Genomic DNA, 23,484 nt, shown 5'->3' with positions numbered 1-23,484 from the left:
AAGCTATTGGGCATATGGACTATTGAAATTCTTGACCCCATTTACAAAATTAAGATATTTGATAGTTGATAACATTTTCATGTTTAAGCTAAATTACCAACCGTCTTGCAGCTACAATACGCATCGACAAGTGAGATTCTAACAACTTAAAAATTTATCATTAATTTTTTGAAAAATCGACATTGAGCAGTGTAGATAATTTGTCAAGTTTTCATGCTAAAAATCCGTTTGGATCCCGCTGAAAAAATACATAATAATGTAAAAAACTGTACAAACCAAATAGCCTTCCACCTTATCGAAACATTCTCAGAATTTTCCCAATTTAAAACGCACTAAAGTAACAAAAAAACTTAGACCATAAAAAAATAACATTCTATTTTTCTTTCTTTCCAGCACGCGAACAATGTGCGCGCTTCGGCTCTGGAGCACGCCAGCCGGCGCGCCGCGCGCGGGCTCGCCGCGCGCGCGCCTGCCCCGCCGCCCGTGCCGTACTTGCCGGCGGCACGGCCGTGCACGTTCTTCGCGCGCGACAACGTGTCCAACTTCATCGCGTGGTGCCGCGGCGCGCTGGGCGTGTTCGAGTGCCTGCTCTTCGAGACGGACGACCTCATCATGAGGAAGAACGAGAAGCACGTCATCCTTTGCCTGCTGGAAGTGGCGAGAAAAGGATCCAAGTTTGGTAAGCCTAAAACAAATACAATTTCGTCACTTTTTTGTATCTGACATGCTGACGTCTAAAAAATTAATAAATAATCTACGCCAATTGGATGAAATACACAATATGGCAAATTAAAAAAATTAACGGGTCATAATAATGTAACAACGCAAATTGGCAGCTCTTCGAGTTTTCTAAGTACTAAAGTGTTACATAAATGTTTTGAAATTGTGAACTTTCTCAATAAGTATGGTATTTTTGAGTGATCCCGTATGCATGTATGTACGTAAATATCAGACGCGTTATCCAACGTTTCGGAATCCACTTGAAGTCTATTCGTAAATAGCAGACGTGTCGGATAGAGATACCTGACGCGCTATGGACCCCAGTAATAACCGAAACAAACCAAATTCTTTTATAAGACATTTAATGAAAACTATGTTTATGTTGAGCGATGTTAGCAGGTGCTATATTTTTGTTGTTTTTTTTTTATTAAACTTTTTGAACATAATGTTATTTGTACATTGGCGGGCTTATTGCTAAATGGCAATTTCTTCCAACCAACCAATAAAATAAGAGTTTTATTTTTATAATTCATATGTATAAAAATAGAAATAAACGTATTTGTTTATAAATTACCTTAAATCAAAACTATTACTCAATGGGAAAAAGGAAAAAAGAGGAAAAAAGAAAGGAGGAAAGATTAAGGAAGAGAAAGGAGATGTTTCTTCAGACGTGATTTAAACAGAGATTATGTAGTAACATCTTTGATGGTGGATGGGAGATGATTCCACAGTCGAGCCGCATGGACAATATATGAGTTAGAGAAGAAAGAGGAATTGTAGATGGGTGTTTAGAGAGTGCCTTGAGAATTAGAACGAAGAGGTAAACCATGAACTGATAAGCGTTGAAATTTTTCACGCAGGTATATAGGAGCGTTAGGACTATGAAGTACATTGCACATAAGTGAGAGGGAGTGATAGTCTCTCCGCTGTCTAATTTTAAGCCATTTCAGTTGCCTACGATAATCAGAAATGTGGTCATATTTCCTAAGACCAAAAATGTACCTTATGCATGTATTCTGAAGTCGTTCAAGTTTATCGAGTTGCTCACAGCTTAAATCAGTCACGGAAACATCAGCGTAATCTAGAATGGGTAGTAGTTATGCTTTAACCAGAGTGCATTTAGTATTTAGGGTAAGAATTTTTGCGACCTACTTGAGCGTAGACTGAAAAATATGCTCTTCCAATGAGCATAACCGGAGGCAGGTTGGTAAAACCAGCCAGTGACAGGTCGTAAGCCCTGTAAATGCCTAGACTTCAATATTCCCTTATCAATAATGTTTTCCTCTCTGTTGAAATAAATTTAAATTATTTGTGATTTAATAAAATAAATAAATAAATCAATTTTGCTAGACCGTACAACGAAACCAATGTCAGTCCTGAAACAATAGACTCGGATATTAAAAGCATTACAATACATATTAGTTTCATATCATTTAATTACATTTCGCCAAATCAATGGCGTCGGGATGACGAATTATTTTGCAACTGGTTTTCTGCCGTTGATTCGGTATTTAGAGCTTGATTAGAAAGATAACGGCAAATGCTATGTGTTCCGCTGCGTAATAGAAAATTGCGTAACAGCTACGAAATGTACTTACACTTCAATATATTATACAAGCTTAAGCCAATTTTTCAATCAATAGGTTTCAACGCTAAAAATAGATCGGCAAGTGATATCGATACCAGCTTCGTTTCAGTTAATGTTTCTTTTATCGCGTTCGATAAATCTAATTACTGCGAAGTTTGAAAACAGTGCCGCGCGGTGCACCGTTGTTAAACTATGTTGTGTGTACGCAACTACGCGAGAACAAGTGCAGGGTATAGCATATAAAGGATGCATGTCAGTTTTTATGGGTTTTAAATTAATAATGATACCGACGGCAGTTCACGTGGTCTACGTTTCTGTTTAATAACATTTGACATAAAGGCTGTACTTTCTAAGACCGAACAAGAAAAAAATGCACACAGGGGATAAAGGATGGATGGTTAAGTACTAGAAATAATGCGATTATTTCATATTGATGAAAACCATTTTATTGGTGAGAAACAGTACAGACTATTTAAATTAAGCAGATTTTTAAATACTCATACTTTAATAAAAATCCAAGAGGTTTGAAAACTTTAAAATGTTCTATCTCAAAACTTCATTTTTTAATATTCACCCTTTATATTCTGTACCTTTCGAGTATAAAGATAACTTTTTGGGCCTCCACAATGACATTTAACGCTTCCAAAATATTGCGCAAAAGAAAAAATATTTATAGTCAAAACTGGATTCAACTTCCTATGGGTTGTCATTTTTTGCAACAAAACAAAACATTTTTGAGAAGCAATTCATCAAATTTTTTAAAGTTGATTTCGAAGGTTGTTTTAACAGTAAATGACAGAAATTACTGTTCTTCCATTCTGTTTAATGTAAAGAAGGAGAAATTTAAAATATACAAATTCTTCAAAATAAGGCAATAAGGATTATACTCAAAAGAAATGTCTATTCTAATGTAAAAATAATGCACAAAGAAATTAGCTTGCTCACAGTAAAGCAACAAATTAAATATAATGTGGCAATTTTTATACATTAAATAATTAAGAGGATGAATAAAATAAAAACAATAATTAAATTTAACCAACAATGTCATACATATGAAACAAGGGGAAAAAAAAGATAAGATTACCAATGAGGAAAAAAACAGAATCTCAAAACTCATTGTACAAGGGATTGAAGCTGTACAATGAGTTACCTGAAGAAATAAAAGAAATGGAAAAAAATTAAATATTTAAAATTAATTTGAAAAAATTTGTTATTCAGAAATTTTGCAAAAAAATGTAATATTATTAAAAGTTTATATCAGTTCTTAAGATGTTATGAACTAACCTTATAAAGCATAAATAAAATAAAATAAAAAGTAATATTTCGCTGTTCCTGGACAACTGAAGCGTACGACTGATCACCTTCTTTTCGTGTAAAGTGTTTTGATCAAAATACGCTTCATTTGGTTTACAAATGCATTGCCCTTTGCTCTACTGGGTTCGAAAGGGGGAATGATGATTGTTTTTGAAGACAAAAAAATATTTACAGAATTTACGAAAATTCCAGAAGTTTTACATTTACAGCCCAATATGAACCGATCTGCGTCTATCTATTGTGTAAGTAAAGAGCATTGTTAGTTTTGTTTTTGTAATCGTATGGCCAATGTCCGAGCAGGAACGTGATTATATATCTCCCGAACAATAGCCACAATTACGCGATGAATTTAATGATCGTTTCGCGATCAGTTTTCCTTCACTGGACTCGTCCGCATGGATAATTCTCGATAGAAAACTGCGAAGGATTCGGTCTTCCGTTAAGGTTTCACTTTTTTTGCAACTTCCCATAAAATTGTCAACGCACTCGCCGAAGCGAAGACATAGACAATAATTAAACAAGCACAGTAGGAGGACATTACATTAGAAACACCGCCAAACAGTATTTATTTATTTATTCATTCAAAATTACAAAATTAAATATTTATGAACTTATTAAGGCTTTTTAGGCTATGCTTGTGTCAAGCCACAATAAATAACAATAAAAATACATAGTAAAATTAATTAGATCAAATTATAATGACATAGAATCACAATCTAGAAAAAAAGGTAAATGTAATAAATAATCAAATGATGATAAATAATCATATGATTCGAGTCTTCGTGCCTTTGTTTATGTATTTATTATTACGCTATATTTTATTTGACACTTTATATACATATACAATATATATACATATAAGGGCGGGCATATTGCCTTAAGACAATTTTTTCCTACCTACCCAAACCGTTCAGTTTGAGAAAATTATAAATACATGGACATATTGAATCTTACAATTTTATACAAAAATTAAAACAAAGATTAACAAAATAAAAATGTATTTTAAAAATAAATACACTATATTATGAAGAGAGGATAGGGGATGGGAAGGAAAGAAGAAGGATAAAGGAACAATTTAAATATTTAGATAGTGACATTTTAATCTTGTCTTAAATGTAAATAAAGAAGGGACGTCTCTAACATTATTGGGTAGATTATTCCACAATTGAGCTGCTATTACTGTCAAAGAGGAGACAAGAAAATCAGAGCGATGACAGGGTATTAAAAGGGTTCTCTCGTTACTAGAACGAAGAGATAGTCCGTGTTGTGAAAGAGGTTGGATGAGCTCTCTCAGATAAACAGGCGAAGTGGGATTATTTAAAATATTGTGAAGAAGTGATAGAATGTAAAAGTTTCTTTTATGCTTGATACTGTGCCACTGTAGTTGCGTGCGATACTCGGTTATGCGGTCAAATTTTCGAAAATTAGAGATATGACGAATAAAAATATTCTGCAATCGTTCTAACTTATCGAGCAATTCAGAGTTAGCATCTGGATAACATACATCCGCGTAGTCAAGGAGTTTAAGAAGTAAGCTCTGGACTAATGTTTGCTTAACGTTAATTGGCAAGAAATTCTGTAATCTTTTGAGTGAGTGCAAACTGTTAAGTTTACGATTAACTTCGTTAACCTGATCGTGCCACCCTAAATGCTTATGAATGATAAAACCTAAGTTTTTGACTGAAGTGATGAATGGAATATCTGTACCATCTATTTTGAAAAGATGAAGTGTGGAAAAATTCATTTTTGAATACATTTAATTACTATCAACAAGTACAATATGGGTTTTTGTTGGATGAAGTCCATGTTTTTTTGTCCATGAAGAGATATGCTTGAGTGCAAGTGACATTACTCTATGTGTTTCAACAATGTCGACGGGTTCTTCGAAATGAATATACAATTGCAAATCATCTATATTGACATACATATTTATATTGTACTTACTACTTACTCAGCCTACTTGGGACCTGCGTCAAACAAAAGCCTCCCCCGTTTGGACCTCAATAATTGCAACCTGCAACCCTCCTGATGTCATCGGACCATATATATGGTCTGGGACCTTCCTACGCTGCTTTGTGTTTTTTGCCTTTAATCCATTACTTTTTTGTTCACTTTCCCGCATCCGTTACTCTGGTATTTTCCCAAATCCACTGATATGTCTTGTGGTCTCTGAACGAGATGTTCAACAACGTCTTTGCGTCACTTGTGTATTTTTTTTGGTAATGGTTGATGTTTCGAACCCATAGCACGGGGAGTACGCATGCGCTGATTTTTTCCTTCTGGTGCATTGCGATATCTCCAGATTTCAGAATTTTTGATAATTTGCTGAACGTGGCACATTCTAATCCTCTTCTTCTTTTTAATTTAACTACTAAATGTATAACGCACCACGAATTTATTACAGTTGAGATATGACAATATTTTTTATTATTTTTTTATTAATTGTGATATTTATTTGAAAATTTTATAAGTATTATAATCTTCTTTAATCATCATCATCATTCCTTTTCCGCACCTAATGGTACATTGGTTCACTAATCGTAGCGTATCTTGATAATTTTTTTGTTACATGAAAGTAAGATGATCAGTCTCACGCTGCTGGTACCAGTCCAGGGACTATGAATAATTTGAAGTGTAAAAAAACCCTGTGAAATAAATATTTTATATCAACCGTGTCGGGAATCGAACCCGAGATCTCTTGCATGGCAGGCAAACGCGCTGACCATTACACCACGAGGCCGAGTTTTTTAACATTGAACTTTTATTATATTTATACTTAAATATCGGTTCTATCGGCATCAAAATTTTTATGAAAAACGAAATCAATTCTTAATTATTATTAAATTTATTAAGACAATATTAATAAAAAATATTAAATCAAATAATGCCTTCATTTCAAACATTTATGTTTAAAAAATATTTTATCTACATGGAACTTTGTTTTCTCAGCGTGACGATGGGTAAATATTGAATTACATTTTTGTAATTTTCTAATAAAGTTTTTTTATTAAATCAATTTTAGTTTTGTAAATTGTAATATTTTTGTACAAATTTTATTAGTATTAAAATATTTTTTTAAAGGCTGTCGATGAATTTTTGATAAATCAATAAACGAACTCCCTAAACGACTTATATATATAAATAATAATAATTCCAGTAGAAAGGCTGTACATTAATATTTTAAGTATGTGAAAATGTTTTATAAACTAAAAATCTGCAACAAAAAATATATTTCAAATTTACTCCTTATATTTATTTATGTTTGCAACAAAACAATACGAGCGTACTGCAAATAATTGATTAAATAAATATCCAAAAAGTATTAAAAATATGTACAAATTAGTTAAAAAGACGGATGTGTAATTTAATGTATTTTTTTAAACAGTAGTACAAGATAAATCTTCATTAGTTATTCCTTATTAATATTATACACGAAAACAGTTTAAACCATTTAAAAAGTAAAGTGACTCCAATATGGCGAGCATTCTCTGTATACCTTCCAATTGGCGCCCAACCGCGACCATAGACGACAAAATCAAATCCTAACAATACAGAGGAGAGACCTTGTGGCTTTTGGCGGCATCCACCGTGAAAATGTCTCTGGTTAATATATTTTTAAAATTAGGAATAGAACAATAAAGCCAAGATTACTTCATTTTTCGTTTGGCCTAGTTTTTCCACTGCGCTTTGCAACGCGACGCTTGCGTGTATAAAACTGCTCCTAATCTTGATAATCTGTTCATGTGTTGAGAATTGATTTAAAGGCGTTGGCATACCTTGTTATTGTGTTTATTCAACTGAACGAATGCGTCAGGGAAATAATCAATAAATGTCGTTAGATTAAAGCTGAAATGGGTTTAAGATAAGATTTGAACTCATAAATAAACGCTTACAATACGTAGGGTTACAATTTTTTCTAACAAACTCACTACCTCTGACATGGTTGATCTATTAACAAATGGCGAAACAATTAACACTGGTTTGCTTCTAATACGATTTTATAGAATAATCACTTTTCAGTGGTCTATTACGAATATAACAAAGTAATTTAGTTCTTCATATAATATGTCTATTTGTTGTATTTTATTTCATTTTTTTATTTTATTTTGTTCAGAAAACATACAGTAATACATAAAAAGTATTAAAAACAACGATTTTTTAACATAGCGCACTGCATTGGTACACCAATCGCGGCGTATCTTGATCGTTTTTGTTACATGGAGGTGGAATGATCAGTCTAACGCTTCAGGTACCAGTCCAGGGACTGTAAAATATTCTAGTGTGAAAGCACCCTTTTAAATATATATCTCATTGTAACATGTCGGGAATCAAACCCGAGACCTCTTGCATGGTAGGCAAACCTGCTGACTATTACATTACGAAGCCGACAATGGTAGGATTAGTTACAATGTTTTATTTTCGTTAAATTTTGTTACATTAATTTCAAAATTTGATTTAATAGCATAAGTTGTTAAAATTTAACACCTACATAATAATTTATTTTTTTTGGTTTGATCAGACAAGCAATCGGGAAACCATAGTATTTGATCAGCTCGGTATTGTTAAATTGCTTGTTATTTTCAATAAAATTTCAAATTTCAATAAGATTTTGAAAGATTTTTTGATTCAAAATCAAATCGGCGATGATGCGTTAAAGAAACTGCACTTGAACTACACGCTAGAACTCAGTGACTTCGTCGAGCTTGACCAACTGACTAAACTGAACTTGTTAGGCTGACTGGCTGTACTGACTTGTTGGGCTGACTGACTTTGACTGCGTTCTGTGGTCTCTTTATAGGCGACGTTCCTTTGTAGTTCTTTTCTTCAAGATAGGGACGATTTGAATGTACTGCTGAACAATGCTCCTGATTTATGTGCAATACTGTGAGAGTTGCAATTATAATTTTGTATTGAATTCTTTAGAAAATGATGACATTGCTTTCTTCGGTCATTAAACTATTTAAAGTGAAACGTTTTAGCACTTGTGTGTCATCGATTATCGATTATCGACTATGAACCCTACAAATTTACAGGATGAAAAACGAAACCAAATGGAAATGTGTTCTTAATATGAAATAGCATCTCCATTATCATCTCCGGGGTTATAACACATTGAGAGTCCTGTCTTACCATGTTCAGGAAATGCATGTCTCCAGTTTCTAATATCAGGGGATCGGTGTTCCTCTCCACACAATTCCACAACCTTAATTATGGTGTTGTGATTCACTAAATATTGGCACTAAAATTAATTATCATACGATAATAATGAAGCATCATGGATGTGTGTGTGCCCTATTTCAAGTATCAAAAAAATATAAATTCCTACATCAAAATTTTCCTCTATTTTTCTTTAGGAATGCTGGCTCCAATGCTGGTTCAGATGGAGCGTCAGATCGACAGAGAGATTCTGCTGGATGCCAGGAGAGCAGGAGGTGCAGGAGGATCCGAAGAAGAAGAAGATGAAGAAGACGAGGGTGTTGGAGGAGGCGTACCAGCGCCACCCATGGTGTATGGACCGATGCCGCAGATTGTCACCAACGATCTCAAGAGCCTTGATGAGATGGTAAGTTTACACATAAAATATGTATTGTTATAGTGCGAAGATAACGTTTGATTAAGTTTTTGCTGTATTTCTCAGACTAAGATTAGTACAGGTACATTTCCGCTAGAGTGACTCTTCATGATTCGTTTGAAGATATTACGATGTTATCAGTTAACTTTAGCTAGAAAATAATCGTATATTCTATGCAGTTGAATTTTTGATACTTAAATAGGTTGTTCAATGATAAGTTTTCAGCATTTTAATTAAGGTATGTAATTAAGGATGTATATTCAATGGGAAACGAGGATAGAGAAATAATTTATTTATGAAAAGCGATTTTTTTATCCATCTGAACAAAAGCTTTCATTTTATCGCAAACTATTTTTACCGCAGATTTTGTTAAGATCTGAAAAAAGATCTGATCTGAACTCAGTATCTAAAATGCCTCAAAAAACAATCAACTCGTAAAAACAATCTTATTATTTCCCCACTTAACACTCCGTAACGTTGAAAAATTATGTTTTCATTACGTTTCGCTACAAAACGGCTGCTTAATCGTTTTTTAATAAGTTTTTATCGCTTGCTTTGTCTAATAAATTAGTTGAAACAAGGTTACGAGGTACCTACTGAACGTCGTCGTAAAGGCAAACGGATTCAAGGAGCAGATTCACAGCGCGTGAGAAGAGATGTGGGTGTCCAAGGAACACGTGAGATTACTCCTACATGCTGCTGGGTTCCTAGTAATACCGTCGGCGTCGTGGGAATCCTTTTTCTAGAAAAATGCAGTGAACGGGATTGCAAAAAAGATTACACAATTCTAATAGTAAATTAGTTTACTTAAAATTTTAAAATTTGCAACTAAATTTAATAAATAAAAAAAGAAATTCATTTGAAAAGATCATAAATTGACGTTTATTTAAATTTAAATTGTCAATCGATTTCCGTACTTATTTTACGCCACCACTCATTTGCGACTACGTATTTATTAAAAAAATCTACCTTACCCAAGGATTTCATCAGCATCATCATCATTCTCCTTTCCGTACCCAGTGGTGCACAAGGCACTGTATTTTAATCATCTGTTATATAAAGGTGAGGTGATCAGTTTGCTTCAGGTGCCGAATCTAATACCAGGAATCGAATCCATGATCTCATGAATGGTATCTCCACTTGATTTTTTTCATTATCGAGTCGAAAACGCTCGTCCAGGGTTCTGGTCCTATTTCACACACATAATGGTGTTTTTTATCCGCCTGGACACAGAGAAAGCTATGGCTGTGGATTAACGTAGCCATTAAGAAAATAGTTTAAGCTGGCTAAAGATTTCCGTACGCATTTAGAAAATTATTTAAGTTTTCTGTGGATATTTGTAAATCATTTTCGCTCAACACAGGTTCTATACCCAAAGAACTAAAATAGGTTTGAAATAAATAAATCAAATTAACGTACATAAGTATTTAGAAAACTATTCAAGTTGTCTATGAATTGACGTACCCATAAATAAAATAATTTAAGCTGGCTGTAGATTACCGTAAGCATTTAGAAAATGCGTTTTATTTCCCATGGATAAACGTACATACGTATTCAGAAAATTATTTAACTTGGCTATGTACGTATTCATTTTAATCTATAAAAACCAAAAAATTATGCCAGATTTTTTATTCATTGAATGTGCTTTTTCTGTTCTTTGATGTTTAATACCACATAGGCTAAATTTTAGCGGTGAAAGCTGAAGAAAAATCAAAAAGTATTATTTTGCATTCATCAAGAATCAATCCTGAAATTTCTGTGCATACGGAAAACGACTAATTATGTCACTCTCGGTTTTTTTTGTCATAAAAAATTACTTTCATGACAGTCAATTTTTTTCTTTATATGATTTTTTAACGTTTGATTTCTGAATATGAAAATATCACATACTGCGAATACCGATAAAAATATTTAAAACGGATTTAAAATAATTAGTTGTAATTTCAAAATCAATATGGATATTGTGGAGAAATGTTTTCATATATAACTTTTTTTTATTTTTTAAAGTCACTTGAAAAACGTGAGATTTTTGGCATTGATAATTGTAACGCCAAGATTCGTGATGAAATTCTAAAAAAAATTGAATGGTTAGGAATAAAATTTAAAATTTAACATGAACCATGACGTATTAGGGGCGTGGCCAATGCAATGACCGTTTTTGGGGGAATTCAAAATTACAAATTAAAAAATAATTTTTATGCTAGGTACTACTAAGTAGCAGAAATTTTTTTTTTACTGAACTGTATTTCACAGGCCTTTATTACTTTAAAAATGCAAAAAAAGGTTATATTTTCCTACTATGGTTTTGATTTCGTTTATTAATTAGGTAATATATCAATTCAGTCCGTGTCCATACTCGAGGTCCCGGGTTCGATTCTAGGCTCAACGTAAAATATTTATTTAATGGTGGTTTACCACAAGATTTCACTTACCCTGGACAAGAACTTGAGGAGTAAGACAATTTACCTTGTCTTCATGTAATGGATGATTGAAATTCGCTGTAGAAAATTTGGTGTATATCTGCCGTGCCCTATGCAACACGGGGTGTGGAATGGGAAATGATGACGATGATAATAAATAATCTGCTGTCATGTTAGTTTTGAATATCATTAAAAAATTTAAAATCATTCAAGTTCAATAAATATGAAACACCTTATTTGCATTTTTTGAACCTTGACTGATGTTTTTTGAACCACAACAGGCCAGTAGGCCCAATTACAGTCGTGATATTTTTATATTCTTACCAGGAATCAAACCAGGAACCTTCCGTGCGTGAGTCAAGCGTCTTAACCATTACATCACGGAAGCCGCGATTTATTATTTTTATATCGTAGACGACACGCAGTGTTGATCCATTTTTTTAATCAAATATATTATTATGTAGTTTAATCTATGATTTATTTATCGTCAATATGAAAGGTCGATGAAACATAACGGTCAAGACTATACACAAAAACACACACCTATGCCTCCTCCTTAATAGGTTAATTAGTATGAATATCATTTTTCTATTCTTCGGCTTCAAAAAATAATTTCTAAAGTGAACAATTTTGCTCCATCATTCATTATCTCACCGGTTCAGGGATCAGCAACTAGTAATGTATTAAAATATGTGTACAATTCTTAAAACAATATTTATCAGATATGACATTAAAAGATTGCGTGTGAAATATCGTTGTATTTTTGTTATTTTTGCGTTTTGAATATTAGAAAAGGAATATGAAAGTCTAGGCGTTTCTAGGCTCTATCAAGGCACAAAACGTTAAACAATCATCGTTCTGCTTGTTTGTACTTACTGGCTTTTCTATGTCTACCGGTTTCGAGACTTACCCGTCTCTTCGTCAGGACACTTTTACACTGACAATAATTCAATTACATGAAACCCCATCTTTTCTGCCGGCATAAGCAAAAAGGCAGCTTTTTGACAAAAAACGCAAAATGAGTTAAATATGAGGATATGTTCTACACGAAATTTCAAACCACTTTAAAATAACTAAATAACAGCGTAAGTGCCACTCTCCAAGCACAAGAGATAGTCTATTTTTTGGATTTTTTAATTTTTTAAATAAACTAAAAATATTGGAAGAGAAAAAAATCTATATATAATGTAACTATATTAATCAATTATAGCAATGAGCCGAACAAAATATATTTAAGTAAAAAAAACTATACAATGTTTTTTGAACAATAACACAATATCTAGAGATTTATTATTAAAAACTCAGCCTAGGTATGACAATCACAGGTTTTGACGCACTGTGTTTTTACTTGTTGATATATACTAAAAAAGTGTCACATCTCGAAACAACTTGTCTTTTTAATTACGATGGCAGTATATTTATTCACTATTGTAGTTGGACAAAATGCAATCCCTACAAATGCACACAATCCCTTCTCCCGAAAAACTATCTTTTTTTACATTAACACTTTTGGTTTTACCGCCAGAATTTCAAGAAACTGTTGGCCTTCCATGATCTTGCGTCAAAATTATTCCCAAGTACTTAGACGTAAATACCTTTAATTTAAAACACATAATGTCCGCGATTGCGATAAGCTAATTCGTTTTATTGTCTATTCAGAAATTCAAACGAAACGAATATCGTTTTTCGATTGTTTTTTTTCTTCATCTCGGCTGACGTAGGCGACTCGCGGTACCTACGTACGGATTAGTCGTTGTTTATGGTTTGATGACTCATTCCGCTATTACACTGGCTCTATTGTGGCATAAAAAAATTAAACACTCTGATATGAACCTAGTATGTGTGCCGTAATATCTTGCAGCAAAAAATGTTATGATGCTACACAGGTTATTCATATTTATTTGAAAGATAGTTCGAATCACTTATTTATATAGAAAACACAATATTAAATTATACATAATATTTGCAAGGAATTTTGGAAAAAAGACATTTAGGGACAAGCATATTACAATATTGACTTAAAGACGAATTTACGCTTTTAATTTTAACGATTATGTAAAAAATCATAATAAAAAAGAGCATTGTAAATTTACAAATCAATCGAAAAATAATTGATTTATTTTTTTACTTAATATACATATTCATTTAAACTACATAGATGGGTGGTAATATTGCCTTAAGGCAATTTATTCCTACCTATAGAAAACGTTCAGTTTGGTAAAATAAGAAGTATTCTAGGTGTATTATTAATAAAGAACCTTATAATTTTATACAAAATTTGAAACAAAAATAAACTAAAAATGTACACTTTACTATGAAGAGAAGAAAACAAACAGAAATATCAAAATAATAATCATCATCGTTATCATTTTCTTTCTCCATCCAATGGTGCATAGGGCACTGCATTGGTACACCAATCGCAGCGTATCTTGATATTTTTTGTTACAAGGAGGTTAGATTATCAGACTTACGTTTCAAGTGCCAGTACAGAGACGTATTGAAGTATTCCAGTGCAAAAAACCTTTTAAAATAATATACCTTATCAACCATGTTAGGAATCGAACTCGAGACCTCTCTCACGGTAGACAAACGCGCTGACCATTACATCACAAGGTGGACATAAAATAATAACACCTGTATTGTAATTAGATATATATGGACAATTTTCTAATATTTGTTTTAATTTATAAACAACTCCATTATTACACAATTATTATTTTTATGTCTGGATTAGCTAAGTGTTTAGTCGGGACTCTTCCTATATACGTACGTTCGAAATATATTTATATTATATTAATGTTATGACACACATAAATTTTAAACTAGTGGTTTAAAATAAACATTATCATTACTCTTTCCACACCCCGTGGTGCATAAGGCGTTGCAGTGAAAAAGCAAATGCAGCATATTTCAATATTCTTCTACTTGAAGTTAAGGTGATCAATCCCACGCCTCAGTTGCCAGTCCAGGAACGATGAAATATTGCCGTTTCAACAATCTTTAAAATCAGTTTTTCACGTCCACCCGTCCGGAAATCGCATCCAGATCCTCAAGAATGGTAGGCGTAGACGCCAACCACTGCACCATAAAGCGAACTTTTCTCCACTCGATTCCCCTTTTCAGGAATTTTACCCGAAAGCAGCCATCGAGACGAAAATGCTCGTTCAAGGTTCTGGTTCTATTTCGCACACAGAATGAGGAAGTTCAGTGGTTTTTTTAATTTTTTATTTATTTTATTTATTTATTTATTCATATTTTTCGCTTACAAACTATAAATTAATAATAAAAATAATGTGACCTCACTGGGGTTTCCCGTGCCGAGGACACTTAACAATTTAGTTTTTTTTTATTACATTTGAGAATAAACAATGAAGACTCACTTAAAAAACAAACATAATTAACAAATATTCAGACAGATTTAAAAACAAGGTATTTATATACATCTATATTATTTATATTACAAAACACACAATTAAAACAACAAAAACCTAGCATAAGCCATACAGTTGTGGAGCAGTTGATTCAGCATTGGTATGGGCGAATGAGACAATCCATTTTACTTCTACCTAGCTCCACTATCCATTTTTTTATAGCCTTTTTAAACATTTTCTCATTACTAATTGCTTTAATAGATAGTGGAAGTAGGTTATAGATTTTAATTGAATAATACTCAAAATCCCTTTGTCTGAAAGTGGTATTAGTTTGTATTTGTTTAAGTTGTTTATGTGTTGAGGATCTAGTGATTATATTATTTGTATGTGATGTATTGTGGGGGTTATGTCTTTCATTTGAGTAAGAGTAGTATTTGAATCTATAAGTGAGTATTGTTTTAGCGTATAATTGTTTTGGTGTCATAAGTTGTGATTTATGGAATATTTCTTCAGTAGATGTCTGTATCGGGACTCTGAGTATTATTTTAATGATGGATTTTTGTGCAACCAATACACTATTTAAAACAGTGTCACTCATTTGCTAATAAACTTTTAATTAAACTTAGCCAAAATATTTTTTTTCAATTTTTAAATATCGTATAATCAGCGTTATGATTTTTTAAAGTTAAATGTGTGGGAAATCAATTTTCGACAGGGTTGTGAATGATGAAATCATTCGAGAGTGTAAATCTGAGTGAAGAATAATTGCGAAGATTATGAAAGGGTCTCTGAGATGGTTTGGTCATGTAGAACGAATGGTAAAACAAGTATATGTGACAAAAATAAACGGTAGTGTGAGACGAGAACGAACGAGGAAGACGTGGTATGATCAGATAAACCAAAATCTCAAGTCTGGTCATGTCAAAAGCAGACAGAACCGAAGGGCATGTATGACAAGATGTATGAATGTGGAAGAAGCTAGGAATGTAGGCCAGTATATACGTGTGTGGCGGTCCATTCTCTCTGCCTACTCCTACGGGGAAATGGCGTGATGGTAGTAGTAGAAGTAGTAGTTGTATTTCTGAAATAACTCCGCGTGTGACGTCAGAAGTTCTCTTTCGGTTATTCTCGATCAGCTCTGCCCATTGGTCCATTGCCATTGGTAATTGGTTGATTCATATGAACCAGTGACGTCGGCGTCGTTCAAAGTAGTTCATAAAAAAATAAAATTTTTCGCACATTTTCAGGAAACTTAGACCGTACAGTTTAATGCTGGAATTTTTGCCGCACTAAAAAAATCTTTATTGTGTGCAATTTCCCGTAGAGCTGAAGTTACTGATTGTATTTTTTACCCGCCTGCGCACCGAGATTTTTGTTATATCTGTAATTGGTTGTTACATATTGATTTTTTTTTTCAGTATTTGGTTGGTTCATGGTGGCCAATCATATGCATTTCAACATACTTAAAATATTTGTAATGATTGTAGTTACGTTAGAGTATTGAAAAATCGCAATGTATGATTTAATATAATATTTAGCTATATAATACGATTTTTTTATGTCTACTGGTTGTTACATCCTTGAGAACATATTTTAGCATTTAGTCGGTTCGTGGTACCCTAACCGTGATAGAATTGATTGAAGTCTAATATCCGCTCCGCCAAACCGCAATAATTAAATGAAATAACTGAGGAAGAAAATACGGTATTACGCAAATTGTAACGTGAGTAGATTGTTAGATACTTGATACTATGTTAAATGATTTGGAAATTATCTAATTTTAACTGTTCCTTGCCACTGGGGCATGAAGCGTAAAACAGATCAACTAGACTTCTTGTTATTTGAGATTTAACAATCTTTTTTCAGTATTGATTGAGCTGACGTTTATTTATTAAATTTTTTTTTTATTTAAACGTTGTAAACAAGGTTTAAATATGTTATATGGGTTTTTTGTGGATGTTACGTATCAATTATTTTTTTTTTACGAATGAGTGGCTTTTAAAAATAGGAAGGAGCCAGTTGGAGCAGCAATAATTAAGATTTTTTAAGTGATTATTTTTTGTCAGTGTGTCGTATTTAAAAAATAATAATGTGTTAAATTTAATATATAGTTTCACTAGATTAAAACATTTAAGTTTGTAAGTGAAAATTCTTGATGGAAGTTCATTGTAATTTATTTTATAAATAAAACACGAGTGATACTTTAATCCACAAATTTGGAATATCCAGTGACCGGTTGATAATGATCCTTAAGATAAAAATAACTTTATTTAATTTACTTACATATAACTTTGAATTATCTATCCTTACCTCTGTTCTGTATAAATACATTTAACTCTTTAATAAAGATACCAGTCTCGAAGATGTCGCGAAAGCGATGAAACCGGTCACTGGATATTCCAAATTTGTGGATTTAATTATCACTCGTGTTTTATTTATATAATAAATTCACTAGATTATACTGTTTTCTTAACAATATTCTACACTTTTTGAAATATGCATTTCAGTTGAATGCAACCCTGGAAAATCGATGAAAACACATATTTGCTTCTAACTTTTTTCTACCCAATATATTGAAGATGTTTTTATTTGTAAACCTTGAGGACGTGAATAAAAAAAAATTGCAAAAAACCGCACGTAAATCTGTCAAGCCATTTTCGAGTTTTTGCGAGACAACACGGCGATTCATTTTTATTTATATAGATAGATAGATATAGATAATACGTATTATACGAAACCTGTGAAGTTAAAAATGATACAAAAAAATAATTTGACATGTTTTGTCGCATCAAATACAAATGTGTTTTGAGCATTATAATTTTAGAAATGTGATTGAATCAAGCGCAATTTTTCCAGACGTGTTGACAAGTAGGAAATGGAATATTAAGGTATTTGTGTACGAACCATAAAAAATGGGCCTGAATACGTTTTCAGTAGCCGCTCCAATCGAGCGAGTAACAGCCGCCAATCTGGAAACTGGAAACAATTGAATGTCACATTGGGCGCCATTTGCATTACAAAGCCATAGACGAAACACAAAACATGTCCAAGCAAACAAAGAAAGCAAACGGAAGGGCGTTTTACCCGCGCGACTTCTAAATTTAGAACGGGGAATAAATTAATATGTTGCAGTTTGAATTGGAAGAAATTTGAACGCAGAACTCTGTTGAAGCTATATGACTGTACTGAATTGAATTATGGATTCGGGGCAAGTTGATAAACTCGTGGAGGCGGGTTAAATTAATAGCTCTTAATAAGAGACAAGTATACATAACATTTGGTATAGAAAGCGTAGGTATCTTTCTAGCGTAGTATCAGCATAAAAGTACCTGTTCGAAATACTCGGCAGCTAAAGTTATTTTTTTTAATCTCCTGGCAGTCACAATTATTATTACAATTCACCAATACCTAGACTACACCGCCTAGGTAACGAGTATGGTGAAGTTGATATATTTTGTCTGTCTTTATATAATTATAGGTGAGGTATTCAAAAAGTTATAAATTAATCTGTATAAAATTTCTTAGTATTGTTCTTTATTTACTTTTTTTTTTCTCGTGTATCTCTATAATAATGTATAAACTTATGTGTATGCACGCATGTATGTATATGTGTGTGTGTATGTATGCATATGCATGTGTATGAATGTGTATATGTTTTTATATGTAAATTTATGATTTTTTTTTCTATATACCCATATACCTATGTTGGTACATTTACTTATTATTGTATCTTTTAGTTTTTCTTTTGTTATTTTTAATTTTAACTAAATGTACATACTTATGTTGGCAGCAGCATTTTAATGTATTTCTAATAAATGTAATTGCACAATAACTTGGAATCAGATTGCAATAAGATGCTTTTCACAAAATATTTTGAAAAAACTTTTTTTATGGTATATTGAGAATTGCATTTTTTACAGTACCTATCTACTACCTAGGAATGCGTATGCGACGTTATTTGAAACAATTGCGCAGGGTTCTTTCTTCTTAAAACCATTATCTTTAATTAATTTTAGAGAACTAGTTTTAATAAATAAGAAAATGCGTATTACCAAAGCCGCTAATTAAATAGGCGTATTTAAAAAAAAAAATATTTCACAATCAATTTTATTTGTAAGAAATGTAGGTACTGATTTAATTTTTATAACTTTTATCATGAATACTCATTATCATACCCATACCCCTGTTTGCATCCGATGGTGCATAGGAAACTATATTTGCTGACTAAATGCAGCCAGTTTTCATTTTTAAAATGTTATACAGAAAAAAAAATACACTTTATTATATACATTTCTTGTTCTCTCTCTACCCATCACAGCATAATAGTATACCTACAGGGGTTCCGGGTTTGATTTCTTACATGGTCAATACAATAAATTTTCGGATGTTTCTTCTATTGCTTCGAGAGTTTTTCAAAGTATTTTTTTTCTGAACATGCATCTAAAGCGTGAGACTGAAGAATTTGCCTTCATTTAAAAAAATATCTATGTGAGCTGCATTTCTTGTACCAGTTTCAGGATAATTTATGCCATGATTCAAAACTATGATTTTTAATTTATTTTTTTTTGAATTAAGGAAAATATCAATAGCTGGTTTAAATGGTGACAGATAATATAATTTATTGTGCTTGTAGAACAACGACAGATGTGCGAAAAATGCGACGTTGAATTTCTTTTATATTTGATCTTAAAAAGGTTATCTGAACGCGTTATATTCTAGGTTTGAAAATGTATTGTATATATCACTAACCCAATAGAGAAATATTACATACTAGGAATACCAATAAAAATATATGAAATGGATTTAGAAAAATGAATTGTATTTTCAAAATCAATATGGATATTGTGGAGAAATTTTTTCAAACATAACTTTAAAAAAGATATTATAAAAAATGTGTTCCTAAAAAACGCGACATGTTTGGCATTGATAATTGTGACGGCAAAATTCGTTACAGTGTTCTATAACAATTTAAACGGTTACAAAGTCCAAAATTAACATGAATCCTGACGTATGAGGGGCGTGGCCAATGAAATGAACGTTTTCGCGGGAATTCAAAATAATACATTTAAAAATATTTTTTATGCTACTAATAAGCATTATAAATGATTTTTTTCCTCGACAGTATTTTACATACTCTTATTAATTTATTAATTTAAAGTTATTTAAAAAAGTTATATATTCCTACTATCCAATTATTAAAAAAAAAAATCGCTCTTACGTAAAGTTGAAGAATATCACAAATTGTTCTAAGATCATGACTGTTATATGAGTAAAGAAGCAGTAAATCAGGCGCCACGTTCCAGAATGCAAGCGACATTTGAATATTTAAATTTAGCAGTCAGTCATGGCGGAAAAGTCACTGATTCGTTCCCGCGAAATAATTATACAAGCGATGGAAGTTCAAGAATACTGACCACATGGGTAGGTTCAGTATAGTTTTTTAACCCTATATATTCTATTTTAAATTATGGGTATTTGTTACAGGAACATTGTTTTTTTAAAAATATACGTATTTGACAACTTTTTTATTTCTACGTTGGGATTCGCCAAATTATTTTTTATATAAAAAAATATTTTCATGTTATACAAAGGCAGGATTATAATACGCTTCGTGGTCAACGCGTTTGCTCCCCATTGAAGATGCCTTGGGTTTAGTTCCCGGCATGGTTGATATGAAATATTTATTTTGAAAATGGGTTTTAACACAGTCTCTTGACTGGGACTTGAGGCTTTCGACTGATCATCTTACCTTCATGTAACAAAAATGATTAAGATACGCTGCGGCTGGTGAACAATTTAAATCCCCGATGCACTAATAGGCATGATGATGATATGATAATTTTTAATAATATTGTAGGTTTATAAATTAAATTGAATAATTCAAAAAATTATTTAATAAAATATTTATCGATGTAATTAAACGTTCGTTGTGTTATTTTGACCTAAATATTTTAAAAATGCAAATTTTGATGTAAGATATTTATTTATCTACATTTTAAAAAAATGGAGACATACAATAGGTAATATTTCAAGATCACGAAAAGAAACATAGTTTAAAAAAATTACCGTAAATAAACTAATAATAATCATGGTTTTTTAACAAATTTTAAATACATTTTTTTAATCTACTACATACATACTTAGTTAGTAGAATTCTCTGGATTATGTCTAGTATGCCTAACTAGGTACAACCTGTTTTAAGGCAGACATTTTTATGCAAAAATAAACAATAACATGACTACCAACTAGTTAATTTATTAGAGTTATACAATATTTAAATATGCCATTTATTATTTTTTAATATTTTTGAGTAAGTTTTTCGATTTTTCTCTACCTAAATCCAGTAACCATTTTTTTACAAATTTATTGCATTGAATTCGGGTCATGGTTTTGTGATGTTCGGGTAACATATTGAATATTTTGGGGCCCAAAAACTTGAAATTTCTTTGCCCGAATTCAGGATTTTTGGTAGATCCCATGACTCATCCTTTAATTTGACTTCTGGTAGTTTGGGAGTGTTCCTTTTGGGATTTGATAGAATAATTTGCAGAATATTTTTAGTAATAACCCAAATATTTCAATTTTAGTAGCCATTTTCAGCGAGTTGTAAATAATTCGCTATTAGAAAATGTAAATCAAGTGGCGTTCGAACCTTAGACATCTGATCCGTGAGTCCGCAGTCTAGCCACGGGACTACAACGCGATTCTTATTTCGAGGCAATTATTTTTGAACCTCTGTCGCCTTGGGGTTAACTCTGAACTTTCGATGTGTCATGTCAGTCTGAGTTGGTTCTTAATTTAAATGTTCGTCCCGTGACGAACACATGGGGAACAATTTAAATTTAGAAGGTTACAAAAGGGAAAGGTTATTACCACGAGAGTTATATTGGAATATTCATGTGAACTTCAATTAGGCGTCATAAAACAGCAACAAGGGAAAAAAAAACGTATTTTCACAAAATATTTACTTTCTTAATTATAATACTTCCATGAAGTAGGAGTTTATCTCGCGACAGACATTAGTGTTTTCTAGTGATCGAATAAAGTTTCGGATTCGGTTTCAGCCGCAGTTTTGGTATCGATCAAATATTGGCCGAAACTTCCGCTCAGCCGAAACCTGGGGTTGGGATGTGTCGGATTACGTTCGGCTGTACTCGGGTGCATATAACTCGTGACTCGTGATTTGTTTAATGTAGTTAATACTTATAAAATTATTTAATTTTAATTCTTACCAATAAAATTAATTACTAAAGAAAACGATAAAATTATTAAAGAATAAAAAAAATAAATTTAGGAACGTGATTTTATCTTTCCTATGACATGTTTTATTAAATAACTCATCATCATTATTCCCTTTCCGCACCTAATGGTGCATAGGGCAGTGCGTTGGTACACCAATCGCATTGTATCTTGATCAATTTTGTTACATGAAGGTAAGATGATCAGTCTAACGCTTCAGGTACCAGTCCAAGGACTAAAAAAAATTTCTGGTGTGAAAACAATATTTCAATAAATATTTCATATCAATCATGTCGGAAATCGAACCCGAGACCTCTCGCATGGTAGGCAAACGCGCTGACACGAGGCTGACTGAATAAAATAACTTATCAATATTATATTTTTTGAAATTAATAAGTTTTCATTATGTTTTTAATATATTGATGTTTAAAAAAAATAAAATCTTTCGTATTGAACGAGTATATTTTTGTAATTCCTTTATAGTTAATAATCTTAAAGCGTTCACTGAGAAACTGTTTCAAATAAATTTATATGTATTAAATAACAATGAACCAAAAAGCGATAAAATATAACATATTTACTCATTGAATGTATTTGACTTGATTTGATTATTTTTTTGCACCACAACAGGCCAGGAGGCCCAATTACAGTGGTGAATTACATCACAAAACAACCCAGGATTGAGAAAAATCACTTTGAATTTTTGTGTTCTCACAGGGAATCGAACCCGGAACCTTCCGTGAGCGAGTCAAGCGTCTTGACCACTACACCACGGAGGCCGCCTGTATGCTTTTTATTTCATTGTGTATTTTCTTTAGCACTTATTTTAATGAACACGCGAGGTTTAACAATACTAACGCCTAATCTCGGGCGTTTTGAAGTGAATTTTAACTCACTTTAATAAGTTTCGTTTTCGGTCGAAACTAGAACAGAAGCCGAAATTCGGTTACAGATGAAAATTTTGTTTCGGCCGGTCGCTTGTATATTGTTTAATATGAGTCAGACTTTTACGCCCGGAAGGTGTAGGTTTGTGGTGAAAATTAATGATATAAAAATTAGTGCACACATGCTTTATACGGCTATTATAATTTGTGTTCAACGAATCAAAATGATGTATAGGTTGTAACAGTCCATTCAGATCTTTAATAACCTTTGATTTATGTGTACGTAACAATAATTTTTCAAATAATCATTCTACTGTGCCAAATATGTAACACAAACGAAGTTTGCATTAAGTGTTAGTAAATAGTTATAGATTGT

The 23,484-nt window shown here is 32.2% G+C and overlaps 1 protein-coding gene across 1 annotated transcript in view; it reads left to right on the top strand.

Annotated features, from left to right (window-relative positions):
- Positions 1-393: 393 nt before the first annotated feature.
- LOC148273003 (GAS2-like protein pickled eggs) overlaps positions 394-23,484 on the top strand; it is a gene marked incomplete at its 5' end in the record, with an annotated part of 82,969 nt that continues 59,878 nt past the window's right edge. The window contains 2 exons of the mRNA XM_088239277.1: positions 394-679; positions 8,977-9,185. Of these exons, the coding sequence (XP_088095403.1) occupies positions 394-679; positions 8,977-9,185 (495 nt within the window). The remainder of the gene's footprint in view (positions 680-8,976; positions 9,186-23,484) is intronic.

This window comes from Micrasema longulum, unplaced genomic scaffold (assembly GCF_059751315.1).
Source record: "Micrasema longulum isolate JH-2025_06_02 unplaced genomic scaffold, ASM5975131v1 h1tg002110l, whole genome shotgun sequence".
Taxonomy (NCBI): Eukaryota; Metazoa; Arthropoda; class Insecta; order Trichoptera; family Brachycentridae; genus Micrasema; species Micrasema longulum.
The sequence above is the reverse complement of the archived record's forward strand: the minus strand, read 5'-3'. Positions and strand labels throughout refer to the sequence as shown.